This window comes from Colobus angolensis, unplaced genomic scaffold, assembly GCF_000951035.1.
Source record: "Colobus angolensis palliatus isolate OR3802 unplaced genomic scaffold, Cang.pa_1.0 Scaffold124, whole genome shotgun sequence".
NCBI classification, from domain to species: domain Eukaryota; kingdom Metazoa; phylum Chordata; class Mammalia; order Primates; family Cercopithecidae; genus Colobus; species Colobus angolensis.
Window position 1 is genome coordinate 5,648,985 of NW_012113586.1, and position 13,027 is coordinate 5,662,011.

The window sequence follows — 13,027 nt, forward strand, 5'->3', positions numbered from 1 at the left end:
CTGGGACTACAGGCACGTGCCACCTCGCCCAGCTAATTTTTTTTGTATTTTAGTAGAGATGGGGTTTCACCATGTTGGCCAGGCTGGTCTCGATCTCTTGACCTCGTGATCTGCCTGCTTCAGCCTCCCAAAGTGCTGGGATTACACGCGTGGGCCCCTGTGCCCAGCCTAGGAACACTTACACTGTTGGTGGGAGTGTAAATTAGTTCAACCATTGTGGAATACGGTGTGGTGAGTCCTCAAGCAAATAGAACCAGAAATACCATCTGACCCACCAATCCCATTACTGGGTATATACCCAAAGGATTCAATATCATTCTACTATAAAGACACATGCACATGTATGTTTATTGCAGCACTATTTACAATAGCAAAGACTTGGAACCAACCCAAATGCCCATCAATGACAGACTGGATAAAGAAAATGTGGCACATATACACCATGGAATATATACTCTTGTAAGAGTAGAGACTTTGTTCACTGCTGTTTTTCATCAGCATCTAGAAGATTTCATGACATAGCAGGCACTAAAAAAAATATTGAATGAATGAATAAAAGAAAGAAAAAAGCACCACAATAACAAAAAGACCAGTCAACAACTTAAGATAAGAATCTGTATAGAGTTTACACTAATAATAAGGCAAATATCAAGACTTTAAAAAAAAAAAAATTTCCACATGTCACATCAAGACATACCTCAACTTTAGTCTATTAAAGAGACAACCTTGAAAAATGTTGGGCTCTCTAAACCTTCCTCACCATCTGATTTCTAACTTAGCTAAAAACTAAATATAAGAAAGAACAGTTGCCAGGTGCAGTGGCTCACGCCTGTAATCCCAGCACTTTAGGAGGCTGAGGCGGGTGGATCACGAGGTCAAGAGATGGAGACCATCCTGGCCAACATGGTGAAACCCCGTCTCTACTAAAAATACAAAAAAATTAACCGGGCGTGGTAGCAGGTGCCTGTAGTCCCAGCTACTCAGGAGGCTGAGGCAGGAGAATCACTTGAACCTGAGAGGCGGAGGTTGCAGTGAGCCGAGATTGTGCCACTGCACTCTAGTCTGGTCACAGAGTGAGACTCCGTCTAAAAAAAAAAAAAAGAAAGAAAGAAAAAAAAGAAAGAACTATCAGACTTGTCTCTCTAATCCAAGTTATTTTCTGCAAGACAGCCAATGTACTATACTTCTACCCTATCACTGTACTTTTCACCACTTTTTATATCTAGGCAGAAAAATTAATCTTGAATGTTGAATACACAGGATATAGCAGAGGAGCTGGTAGTGGCATGGTACATTCTGGAAGATATACATAGTTTTAAAAAGCAAGGTACTACAGGCAGGGACTAAAAATAAAAAACCCGGCCGGCCGCAGTGGCTCACGCCTATAATCCCAGCATTTTGAAAGGACAAGGTGAGAGGATCACCTGAAGTCAGGAGGTCAAGACCAGACTGGCTAACATGGTGAAACCCCGTTTCTACTAAAAATACAAAAATTAGCCAGGCGTAGTGGTGCACGCCTGTAATCCCAGCTACTCGGAAGGCTAAGGAAGAAGAATTGCCTGAACCCAGGAGGCGGAGGTTGCAGTAAGCCAAGATCGCACCAACATTCATTGAGCACTTTGCACTGTTCTAAGCATATTTATTAACATTTAATTCTCAGGACAACACTAAGAGGCATTTAATTAATAAACAGAATGACAGAGAGACTACATAATTTACTCAAATTATTCAAGCTCCCCAGGTGGACAGAGACTGAAAGTCTAAATTTGAGCACAGGCTGTCTAATCCTTAAGCCCAAGCTGTTAAGGAGTAAGCTGCATGATACAAATTAAAATTTTTACCGAAGAAAAATAGAGACTATCCTGAAAAAGCAGGTAGACAGTATTTTCCAATGGATTCTTGGCAGAAACAAAGTAAAGTCAGTGTCAAATTATGGCAAAAATACAGACTATTATTTTTTATAATCACACATTTTTATTTTTCGTCAAAATGGGAAAAAAATCCTACTCTACAATTTAAAAAAATGAAAACATGCTTAAAAATTTTTAAACTGTTCTTTCACATATACAACACAACCATATTATAATATTTCAAAAGAATGTTTCTTTAGGAAAAATTTGGTCATTCTATTTAGATTGAAAATAAACATTGCACCACTGTTCATAAATACAATGGCTTTAGCAAAGCCTCTACTGGTATTTTCTATTATGAGCATGGCTATGTATCTTATTCTTGATTGAATTTCCTAGTTGTTCCAGACAAAGATTAGTCTCAAAATCATACCTTACCTGAAACCAGGATTAACTATAAATACAAAGAATATACCTTTTGACATGTATTACCTTTCAAAAATTTTTGAGCTTTCAAAACTCAAAAAACTGTGACTCTCCTTATTACTTACATAAAAATAGTCTGAGGCACATATAATTTGTTCAAATCAGAATTGGTTCCAAAAATTAAAAAGACAATTTCTTCCCCTCTCCACCTCTACCAGTAAAATAAATGAATAAAATCACATAAAACAAGAAAGATATTTACATTTCTTTGTCTTTTCTGCAGATCTAGCACAGGTTTCTTTGAGTAGATTACATAAATGCCTTGTGGCATTATTCCTGAAACAAAGGAAAGAGTTCGCCTGTGTGTAATCTGATCCCAAAGCAAAATCACAATATGTGTTATGAAATATATTGTTACAATTTTTAAGAAATTTTTAAAATATTATAATATTTGGAATATATCACATTATTCATAAATGACTATATGAAGAAACAGTGGGTTGACTATACTACTAACAAAGATGATTTAGTAATTGCCTCCCTTTAAAAGTAAAAGTTCTAGTAACTGGCCACTAAAATAAACAAATAAAAGTGACAGCTCCTTAACAAGTTTCTACCCAAGTTGCTATCAATAAATTTTCAGTAGACAGGTCTAGATTTGCCTAAGGAAAATAATGAGAATAGGTTGGGCCATTCATTAACAAATTAACATATGTCTAACCTTCAAAACACAAAATAAGGTAACTTTCTGATTAGGCATTCATTATGTGAATAATGAGACCTGTGACTATCTTGAAGTTACTAACACATATGGCAGTTAGACTTAATTTTCTAACTTATCATTTTTCTGTAGAAATAAACTGTTACATTTTCAAAAACAGGAATTTGAGTAAGAATTAACTTGGAACTAAGGTAAGCCCTATTTTATAAGTACTGTACTCAAGGCAGCAGTGAAACAGACAACATATATAGGTAGTTGTAGATACAGAATTATCAGGCATCTTTTTTGACACCAAGGAATGTTTATTCCTGATGCCTGACATTTTAAAAAGTGAAGTTATTAGTCAGTGACCACAGTTTGCCAAACACAAGAATGTATGTCTTCTTTTTTCCATAGCACTCAGATATAATTCTACTTATAAATTCATATTATATAACATATAGAAAGTGCTCAATATGTTTTTGAAAATTATTTTAGTAGTAAATTTGGAATAAAAAATGTGAAAGAACAAATTCATTAAATTACTACTTACTCTTTTATTAAATCTTTATTTTCTTGAATTCCTTCTTCTAATTTCAAACTTACTTTTTCATTTCCAAACTAATTTATAAAACAGAACAGTTCATCACATTTTGCTTATTAGCAAAAGTAAACATGAATATAATCATTAAGCAGTATTTCTTTACTAATGCACAATAGTCTAAAAGAATTATTTTCTTTCCACATAAAAAGGAAACATTTTTGTAATCGCTTATGATTTCCCTTAAGAATATGGTCTTCATCAATCTAAAATAAAGATGGCTACATCATCTCCAAAAAACATTCAACAATATTTTAATGCAATATTATCTTCTCTAAATATTTTGAAGTAATGTTTTATCTTTGTCCTAACACAATGTCACATTTTCTCAACATTTTTTTCACTTTATGCTACACAAAAATTTACACAGTTTCAGCCGGGCGCAGTGGCTCACGCCTGTAACCCCAGCACTCTGGGAGGTCGAGGCAGGCAGATCACAAGGTCTAGGAGTTCGAGATGAGCCTAGCCAATATGGTGACATCCCATCTCTACTAAAAATACAAAGATTAGCTGGGCGTGGTGGCAGGTGCCTGTAGTCCCAGCTACTTGGGAAGCTGAGGCAGAAGAATCGCTTGAACCCAGGAGGCAGAGGTTGCAGGGAGCCGAGATGCTGCCACTGCACTCCAGCCTGGGTGACAGAGGGAGATTCTGTCTCAAAAAAATAAATAAATAAAGTTACATAGTTTCAAATTTAAAGTGTTATCTGCAACTATTGTACTCTAAGAGAATATATTTATATAAAACATCAATAGGAATAAAAATTGAAAGTCTTTATAAAAATTAGAATCATTAAATCAATTTTTATATAAAGTGATTTATTATTTCCCTAATCATTTGCACTAAGCATTATACAACTTGTCCTCTATGCTCATTCTTAAAGTTAAAATGTATCCAGTATTGATGTAACTTTTAAAAAGCAGTATCCTTAAAATATTCATCACAAAAACAAGATCAACCCAATTTATCCCAAATAATACTCTACTTTCAACAGTATTATAAGATTTACTACACTATGTTTACAATTCAAAATTTTATCATACCTGCAGTTCTTGAATGGCTTTTCGCTGTGCTTCAATTATCTTTCTGTTTTCTTGCAACTTATTTTCTTTCTGTTTCAGTTCAGCTTCTATACTTACTTTCCATTTTTTTATCTTTTCAGCCTCTTTATACAGTTTTGAATACACTCTGCTCAATGCCTCTGAATTCTATTAAAATAGGTTTTCAAAAATTAATTGTTCAAAATTCTAATATAACCAAACTATGACTGCCTACTGAAAATATCCATATACTAATAGTTGAGACCAAATGTTTCCTCAATTTAAGTACTAATAGCATACTGAAAGCCACATTAACTCTTTTAAACTACTAAAGCAATATTTACTTCATTAAAGTTATTGGTCATTTGACTAAATTATACCTTGCTGAATAAAATGAAATGGCTCCATAAAAATATTTTAGTTAGTGAGAGAATTTGGCTGGTTAAAAGCTAAAATAAATCAAACTATAAAAATCTATAAATCTTAACAATGGTCTTGAAACACTTTGATTATACAATCAGTCTGAAGATTCACTAAAGGACATGAAGTTTAAAATATAATGACAAGAAAAATAAAAGTTAACACAAGATACAATTTTCATCAAGTCTGATGTTTTATATAGATTTCCTGCCTTTTTTTAAATCTACATTATATTGTAAATATCAGAGATTTTTAATCACATCAATTTCTGCTGGTTGATAACTTTTTCTTATAAAAATATATAAATAAGTTCTATATATTTTAACTTGTTTGGTACTATAATCACAGCCACAAACATATAGTACCTTACCAGGCTGTGGAAATTCTCTTCATTTTAAAGACATCTAGATGCCATAAATAAGAAATATCTTTGTAACTAAAATCAAAAGTATATAGCATGTCCTACAAATTCCTTATACAATAAACCAGCCAACCAGTCAATTTCATGTATTAATTAAAGGCTGATTTTGTAAAATACTCTCTTGATACTATACTTTTCATGTATAGTACCCATTTCCCCTCTTCTTGATTTCATGGTTTAAAATGAAATTGCCTCTACATAAATGGAACTTTCATAACCCAAAAAATACAGAAGCAGAAAAAAAGGTTTTAAAGGATATATCTTAAAACATTAACCAAATAATAATCCTTTTGAAGCTTCAAAAGAAATATACATATAGGTAATAAGTTATATTCCAATTATAAGAAATTTAATATGAATGGGAAATCTCCTGACCTCCAAATCAGAGTCTTTTAGTCCTTCCTGATAGTGACAGTCAGAATTACCAACCTAAAAAAAAGATGTTTCTATAAGAAAATACTTCTGATAAGAGCTTTCAAATAATAACAATTAAATACAGAAGACTAGTAATGCAGTAACTAAAGACATTTTTCTTCTTCAAATAAGCAGTTCATTACCTAAATAGGTTATATCTGTATGTACTATGCTTAACTGACCTGCTCAAGCATGGGCAAGAAATTAACTTTTTGTAAAGCAGGATCTGCAAGATAAAAGACGATAGGTATTAAATATGCCAACATCTTTTTTTCTTTCTCTTTCTTTTTTCTTTTTTTGAGAGAGAGAGAGGGCGTCTGGCTCTGTTGCCTAGACTAGAGGGCAGTGGCACCATCATGGCTCACTCTCTAGGGCTCAAATGATCCACCTTAACCTCCCAAATCGCTGGGACTGCAGGCACATGCCACCATGTCCAGCTAGTTTTGGGGGTGGTGGGGTTTGTTTGTTGGTTGTTTTGTACAGACAGGGTCTCCTTATGTTGCCCAGGCTGGTCTCAAACTCCTAGCCTCAAGTGATCCCCCTCTCTCAGTCTCCCTCCCAAAATGCTGGAATTACAGGTGTTAGCCACTGTGTCCAGCCTTATTTTTTATATTAAGTATTATATCTAGCTTTTGTGTCAAGAATACTGATATAATACGTTATATTTTCAATAACTAGCAATATATATAACACAATGTTTCCATATAAGCTGATACACTGCTTTTCCAGGCTCTTACCTGAATCAATGTTTTCCCCATTTTTGGAGAGGTTAGTCATTGCAAATGGAAACTCAAAATCATCTTCAGTACATTTGTTGAAACTCTAGAGACACAAAGAAGTTCTTAAATATGCTGTTTCATACCACTCTGATACTAATAGTGTAATATATACATATGTAATATACACCTGCTTAAAGAGGTCACTATAATTGCAAATCCTTTAAAGTACATACATGTTTAAAATATCAAATGCCTTTTCTATATTAACAAAGAAAAAAATCTAATTAGATATTTCCACTTGCAAGATGAAGCTAAACGATAAATTACTCAATATATGGCTTTGTAGGTATTCAAGAATAACAGTAAATCTAACTAGTAGTATAGAATAATATTAGCAGATTGCTTCAGTTTATGATTTCCCTTGATAGAATTAAAGATTGTCTTTATTGAATAGCATTTAATAATATATTATTGCCTATAGCAGCAACAAGAATTTTTTTACAGCATATACAAGTAAAATATTCATTGCATCATTGCATCTCCAATATAAGGATCCAGATGATAAATTCTGTAAAATAATTTTTTAAAAGCTCTGTTTCACCTGGGAAACTTGGTATAATTCCGCCTATCCAATGATAACTCCATTACACAAATGAATTTCCCTCTTTGTCCTACCCACTAGGAAGCTCGGAGTCAAATCTGAAGCCCAGTCACAACACGAATTATTACTCATATATAGGCATTTGTCCAAATAGTCCTCATTTTTCTTGATAATTTTCCTAATTTTCTCCTAACATATTTTACTATCTCATAGTATCTGTCCTATAGTTGCCTCGAATCACATACGGAAAGAAGGAGGATTAAAATAAGCAGGTTCCACTATGTATGCAGAGTTCTACGGCAGCAGTTATTATTTAAATGAATGATGCCTACATAATAATGCTCACTGTTCATTTAAAGTAATGGCATTCAAAATTCTTGGGTAAATGAGACCGTTTATTGAGAAGAAATAATTATAAAACACCACCAGGAAGAAAGTACACTTTTCTTCATTTCCCTAAAGTTAAGAAGAGTCCAATTAAGAGTGACATGGAAATTTACCTTGAAGAAAGTGGAATCTCCTCCCAGGGTCTGAGGTTTCACCGCAGACACGTGACTGCTGCCTAATCTCGGTGGTACGAACAACGTAAAGGGCTTTTGCTTTTCCATTTTCTGTTACGGTTGTAAATATCTACTGCCCTGGGGGCAGGAGGGGAAGGAAAGTTTTTTTCACCGTGTGCCGTGAATACACTATGTATTCTTTAAAGTGATGTTTACAAACTAAATGGCTAAAAAAAAGGAATCCATGGGGCTCTCGCTAGAGTGGAGCCCTACAACGTCGCTTACCGCGGAGTGGGCAAAGGGATAAACCCGCGTTTCCTTCTCCCTTTCGCCCCACCGCCCGCCGCCACGCTGGCCTAAAAAGAAAGCCCCTTCCCTTCTCCTGCCCTGTTAAATTCCATCACATCGCCAGGAGGAACTGTCTTAAGTTCCTGGACCACTACCCAAAAGAAAACGGCGGCGGGCTGCGGCGCGGAGGTGCAGTAGCACAATATCGCCCCGCTCTGGGCTCAGTCCCCAAGAAAAGAACTCGGGGCACCTGCCCTCACCTTTGAAGAACTAGCGGGAAACCGTGGGCTCCGTGCCCACGCGAACTGCTACCTATGGTCTATAAGGGCAACAGAAAGAACCAATAGCTCCCGCCTCAGAACCTCAGAAAAGGCGGGAAATCGCTCAGGCTGAGCGGCCCGGAGCGCTTGGGCCCTGCGCGGCTGGCAGTTTAACGGCTAAATAACCGTCGCTGCGTGGGCTTGCCAGGCTCCCAGGAGCTGAATCTCGCGAGATTTCCCTTCTCGTTAGGAACAATTCCTTCCGAGATTCTGTATTTCCTTGGAGTGGGAGTTCTTTAGGCTTCTGCTATTGTCGAAGAATGCTGGGGAAACTGTCAGGCGCTATGACAGACTGAAGCTGAGAGTGAAAAATCCATTTCTGCCTTCCAAGAGGTCACAATCTTAGGAAGGAAACAGATGGGCAAACAATTACAAAGTCATATAATCATTTAGGGTAATTCCTATGATAAGGAGGTAGGGAAAGTGGCTCTTAGGGTGGCTTGTGGAGTCAGGAGAAGCTCCGCACATGTGGTATGGTTCTGTTACTGCTTCACATAAGAATGAGTGAATGGAGAGTTGGCTAGGCGGGCTATTGGCTCACGCCTGTAATCCCAACACTTTGGGAGGCCAAAGCGGGAGGATTGCTTGAGCCCAGGAAGGAGTTCAAGACTAGTCTGGGCAACGTAGTGAGACCCTGCCTATCCTAAAATAGCCGGGTGTGGTGGCGCACACCTGTGGTCCCAGCTACTTAAAAGGCAGAGGCGGGACCGCTTGAGTCCTGGGGATAGAGGCTGCAGTGAGCTAATGATCCTGTCACTGGCTCCCGTCTGGGCAACAGAGCCAGATTCTGTCTCAAAGAGACAGAGATAGGAGAGAGGAGACAGAGGAGAGGAAGGGGGCAGAGGGAGGAAACCAGGGAGAGCGGGGAGAATGGAGAAAGCGGGGAGAGCGGGGAGAAGGGGGAGAAGGAGAGGGAATGGGGAAAGAGTATTGCTGGCTGACAGAAGGCTAGCAAACGCCTTGGAGTTGTGAAAGAGATTAGTACGACTAAGCCCAAGAAGCATACTGCGTAAGGATTAAGTGGAAAAAATGGCAAGAGATGACACTAGAAATTTCAAGAGCGTGGTGGCTCACTCCTGTAATCCCAGCACTTTGGGAGGCCAAGGAGGGCGGATCACTTGAGGTCAAGAGTTTGAGACCAGCCCGGCCAATATGACGAAACCCCGTCTCCAGTAAAAATAGAAAATTAGCCAGGCACGTGGCACCCGCCTGTAGTCCCAGCGACTGGGAGGCTGAGGCAGGAGAATCGCCTGAACCACCGGGGAGGCGGTCGTCGCAGTGAGCTGAGATCGCGCCATTGCACTCCAGTCTGAGCCACAGAGTGAGACTCAAAAAAAAAGAGAGGGCGAGAGAGAGAGCAAGTATTATAGAAAGGCCTTGAAAAAGTGTCTGGATTTTAGACTTTGTGAACGGAGATCCCGAAGAATTTTGAGCAGAAAGGATTACATGATCGAGTTCAGAAGAAAACTTGTAGTATGAGGAATGGTTTAGGCTTAAGAGGCCAGAGTAGGGAGACAGTTTTAATACCCTGGGTGAAACATGAGGGCCTGAGCTATGACACGGACAGCGGAACTGAAGAAGAGATGTCAAATGTAAAAGATATTTAAGAAGTAAAATTAATAGAATTTGATAACTTTTTAATAAAAAGTGAAAGAAAGGGAGCAGTCTAAGATGACTGCCTGGTTTCAGGTTTGAGTAACTACCTATTATCATTATCCTAGTGCTAAGTTACTTAGTTTTGAGCAATACAATAATGAGCTCCATTTTGAATATACCATTGACTTTGTTTTCCAACTTTCTCTGGGCATCATAATATAATTGATGCTTTTTCTAAGGGCTTTAGCAATATTTTTAAGAACTCATTTTGTATAATCAGAAACAATCATTCCTGATAAAATTTTTGAGCAGTTAGGGATGATCCAGTTTAACTCCTTCATTTTGCTATTTAAGGAAACTGAGTCTAGATACTCTGAAAAAGATAAGGTACTCCCTCAGAGAGATGATACTAAGAATATACACAAAGTACCACCAGAGGCAATAATCGATCTAATTAAAATTTTTCATTCAATTGAGAGTATAAATCTAATATCCCAATATTTTCAAAAGTTTTACAACAGTGAAAATTTCAACTATGATCACTTTTTTCTTTATTGAAAATCAAAATGCTACTCCTAGTGTTATATTAAATTTACCATATTTTATTTACTTAAAATCAATCTTTCAAAGCAATGGTGCCACCATAGAATTTCTCACTTCCATGTATTTCACATGAAATTTAATTTAGCATATTAACATCCTGTCCATATAAGGACTTAAATATTTGTAAAAAGATTTCTGGTTTTAAGAACTTCGTTTTTTTCCACAAAAGATGTTGGCAAAAATGTTAAAATATTCTGCCAGAATGAGAAGCAAATTATGTTTAATTTCCAAATATATGTTAAAATATTTTAATCATTTGTATTTTAATTTTTCATTATTCTCGCCATCACACAATTTCTACTTTTTTATAAAGCATGTCTTTTTTTAAGGCATTTTAAGACATGATAAGATTGGAACAGGTTTTGCTTGTCTTTAATAATTCATAAAATCCTGTAACAGGAATAGGTTTAAAATGTTACTTCCTTATTCCATCAGTCTGGCTTTAGTTAATGAGACTCACAAACTCTTTATTCTGTTGTTGTTGTTGTTGTCACTGTTATTGCTGGGATGGAGTTTCACTCTTGTTGCCCAGGCTGGAGTGCAAGGGTGTGATCTCGGCTCACTGCAACCTCCACCTTCCGGGTTCAAGTCATTCTCTTGCCTGAGCCTCTGGAGTAGCTGGGATTACAGGCACGCACCACCATGCCTGGCTAATTTTTGTATTTTGTTTTGTATTTTTGGTAGAGACGGGGTTTCACCATGTTGGTCAGGCTGGTCTTGAACTCCTGACCTCAGGTGATCCACTCCCCTCAGCCTCCCAAAGTGTTGGATTACAGGTGTGAGCCACCACACCCGGCCAAACTCTCTTTATTCTGATTACAACCATTTCCACTAGCTAGCCTTTCTTATATCCATAAATTTATATATTTTCATTCAATGTTTTACTCAATGAAAAAAGTGAAGCTTCTTTAGGTAACAACTCTCTGGCTCCTTTTGAAGGAACCATCATGAGGAAACAACTTTTGCTTTTTTTGAGTCCAATCACAAAAAGAATCCTAGATATCCCTCAGTGATAGTTCTATATTCTACAAAATTTTGATAAAATTTTGATGAGCATTGATGATGTCCATTTTATGGTGATATGTTGGTAACAAGGCAATACCGTTCGTGTTGTCCAAATCAGTCATCCTATGTGATAAAGTAAACAATTCAGATTTAGGAAGTTTAAAACAAACTACAACATTCTAAAACTTCAGCAAGAATACAAATTTCACTTCTCAGAGAGTAAAGTAGCCAATTTGGGGTCCTTTGTTTTCCAAGTGCTAAGTATTTCTGAATGGTTGTAATTCAGAGTTCTCAGTTCAGTAAACTTCCATATGAGATGAGCAAAAAGCTGTGGGTCTTTTGGATGATACATATTTGAATATTTATACATATTTGTAAAACTGGTTCTTGTAAATTTTCCATATATTGCTTATTCTTAAGGCATGGATGATCTGAAAAATATCATCATATTTATCTTAATGCATATTGGAAAGTAGCAAAATATAAATAATCTTTTAAAACAGTGCAGCTTTTAAATAATAAAAAACAAATATTTACTGAGCCCTTAATATATGCTAAATATTATGTTAAGTGACTTGCCTCTATGCATTATTTTATGTAGTTGCCACAATACTATATGAGGTAAGTTCTATTATTACCACCATTTTCCAGATGAGCTTCTTGAAACTTAGAAAAATAAGTAATTTCCACTTAGTTACATAGGAAAGAAGGGTCAGTAAGTAGTTATAAGAATATAAAAGCAGCCAGGCCAGGCACGGTAGCTCAAGCCTGTAATCCTATCACTTTAGGAGGCCGAGGCTGGTGGATCACCTGAGGTCAGGAGTTTGAGACCAGTCTGGCCAACATGGTAAAACCCCATCTCTACTAAAAATACAAAAAATTAGCCAGGCATAGTGGTGGATGCCTGTAATCCCAGCTCCTCAGGAGCCTGAGGCAGGAGAATCACTTGAATCCAGGAGGCAGAGGTTGCAGTGAGCCAAGATCGCACCCCTACACTCCAGCGTGGGTAACAAGAGCGAAACTCCGACTCAAAAAAAAAAAAAAGAATATAAAAGCAGCCAAGGGCTTACTTGAAACTAAGAAAAATTCAGTAATTTTCCCAAGGTCAACAGTAAATAAAAGGCAAAGCTGTTCAAGTATCCAGCTGTAAAATATAAGAGCCAACCAATAATTTATTAATGTTTAGAAAGCATTCATTCATCCGTCCAGTCATTGTGCTAGTGATACAGCAGTGAACATAACAGACAAAATTTTCTCCCCTCACTGAGTTTATATTCTGGATCTGAGAGGAGTCGAGGAGGAAAGAGACATACACACATTTTTTAAATGTGTATATGTAATACACATTTAAATGTAATAATGTAATATAACAGACTGGTGTGTTATAGAGGAAAAAAAACAGGGAAGAGGATAAGAATTTAGTGTAAGGGGTGGTAACTAATTTTCAAAGGCAAGTCAGAGATAAAATGGCATTTAGCAGAAATCTAAGATAGTGAATGAGGGAGTCATATGACTATCTGGGGAAA

At 36.7% G+C, this 13,027-nt stretch overlaps 1 protein-coding gene across 4 annotated transcripts in view; it reads right to left on the reverse strand.

Annotated features, from left to right (window-relative positions):
* Positions 1-8,458, reverse strand: part of SYCP1 (synaptonemal complex protein 1) — a 130,732-nt gene extending 122,274 nt beyond the window's left edge. For 2 of the 4 annotated variants that reach the window (XR_001000723.1, XM_011933099.1), the window contains exons 1-8: positions 8,238-8,458; positions 7,690-7,819; positions 6,607-6,691; positions 6,052-6,095; positions 5,831-5,884; positions 4,618-4,782; positions 3,530-3,597; positions 2,539-2,612 (exon numbers count right to left, since the gene is read on the reverse strand). Coding sequence is in view for 3 of the 4 variants with exons in the window: in XM_011933099.1 (XP_011788489.1) it covers positions 2,539-2,612; positions 3,530-3,597; positions 4,618-4,782; positions 5,831-5,884; positions 6,052-6,095; positions 6,607-6,691; positions 7,690-7,797 (598 nt within the window). In the remaining variant the exon portion in view is untranslated. Of the gene's footprint in view, positions 1-2,538; positions 2,613-3,529; positions 3,598-4,617; positions 4,783-5,830; positions 5,885-6,051; positions 6,096-6,606; positions 6,692-7,689; positions 7,823-8,237 lie in introns of all 4 variants that reach the window. The other 2 variants (XM_011933101.1, XM_011933100.1) reach the window with 1 other exon arrangement.
* Between the last annotated feature and the right edge of the window lie 4,569 nt (positions 8,459-13,027).